General features: G+C 38.7%; 1 protein-coding gene across 1 annotated transcript in view; it reads right to left on the reverse strand.

Moving 5' to 3' along the window:
* Positions 1-6: 6 nt before the first annotated feature.
* The window catches only part of LOC106883785 (cell division cycle protein 20 homolog), a 42723-nt gene continuing 41076 nt past the window's right edge, over positions 7-1653 (reverse strand). The window contains exon 11 of the mRNA XM_052977628.1: positions 7-1653. This exon is cut by the window's right edge and continues 6 nt beyond it. Within this exon, the coding sequence (XP_052833588.1) occupies positions 1513-1653 (141 nt within the window). The 3' untranslated portion in view covers positions 7-1512.

Here is a 1653-nt window from a genome sequence, read left to right on the forward strand (position 1 = left end):
CCTTCAGTGTTTGGATTACTGTCAAATGCAATGCTTATTTATTCATACTACTCTTTTACTTGTTTCAGTCACTTGACTGTGGCCATGCTGGAGCACCGCCTTTAGTCGAGCAAATCAACTCCAGGACTTATTCTTTGTAAGCCTAATACTTATTCTATCGGTCTCTTTTGCCGAACCGCCAAGTTACGGGAACGTAAACACACCAGCATCGGTTGTCAAGCGATGCTGGAGGGACAAACACAGACACACAAACATACACACATATATATATATATATACATATATACAACGGGCTTCTTTCAGTTTCCTTCTACTAAATCCCCTCACAAGGCCTTTGGTCGGCCCGAGGCTATAGTAGAAGACACTTGCCCAAAGTGCCACACAGTGGGACTGAACCCAGAACCATGTGATTCATAAGCAAGCTACAGAGTCCATAAGGTGTATGTACTCATAAGAATATGTAAACGCATAAACAGTCTATAAACTTCTGAATGGATTTGGTAGATGGAAACTGAAAGAAGCAGTGTCTCTTCTTTCCAGCCTTCTCTGAAAACATGTCTGGCAATGGGGTTAGAGTTGGTGATGGAATCTGCCTCAATGAATTCCATCTGACCCATGCAGGTATGGAAAATGGATAAATGGAAAAGCCCTGGTCTTTATTAGTGGTAAAGACCAGAGCTTTTCCCTTAAGTATCTTTAATCGTTAAAACCTGTATCAGAAGAGGATAAGAAAACTTTGAGCGGGGAGAGGAGGGGAAAAAAAAAAAAAAAAAAAAAACTCTCAACATAAATGGAAATGGACTTGAGGAGACATTAGACTTGGTGCCACCAACCTCCCATTAAGGTGATACAATAAAATTCTCTTAGTCTTACGTTGCAAAATAATTCACATTAACCCTTCAGCATTTAACCTACCCTACAATGTCATTCTGAATTTTTAAAATGGCTATGAGACAAGGAGATACAAAAGTAGTGTGTGTGTAGTTTAGGTGAATCTGGGGAAAAAGAGAAAGAGGCATTTATGGGAACGATGGGCTAGATTCAGCTATCCAAGTTATATACAACTAATGAAAGACAGACAGCAATACATACACACACACACACACATATATATATATATAAAAATTTTTCTTTTTTTTTAATGATAATAGTATCAAGTTTGATAGTGTTCCTAAAGTAGGTGGGGTTACACTGTACATATAGCATTTGGTGTGGTATGTAGTTGAGACAGGGGAAATATAAAGAATGCAAGAGAAAGATACATACATATCTATATATATGCATATACATATATATATATATATATCTATATACATGCATGTGTATGTATTTGTGTGTATATATATGTATATATATGCCCGTTTTTATATATATATATATATATGCATGTTTATATATATACTGAAAGACCAAAGCAAAGCAGAGAAAGCTGGTAAAAAGAGAGAAAGAGACGGTGGGAGATAGAGGCAGTACACGAAAAGGGACCAGGTCAAACTAGACCCACACCAGATACTACCGAATTGTAGACAATCGGATCATGCCTGGCACCAGGGCCTTATTGTTCTTCTCGGCCTTCTTCTTTTGCTCGGAGCCTGCAAAGCACTTCCAGAGCCGCAGGGTCTCATCTGCTCCAGCAGACACCACCGTCGACCC

Source organism: Octopus bimaculoides, chromosome 28, assembly GCF_001194135.2.
Source record: "Octopus bimaculoides isolate UCB-OBI-ISO-001 chromosome 28, ASM119413v2, whole genome shotgun sequence".
NCBI lineage: Eukaryota > Metazoa > Mollusca > Cephalopoda > Octopoda > Octopodidae > Octopus > Octopus bimaculoides.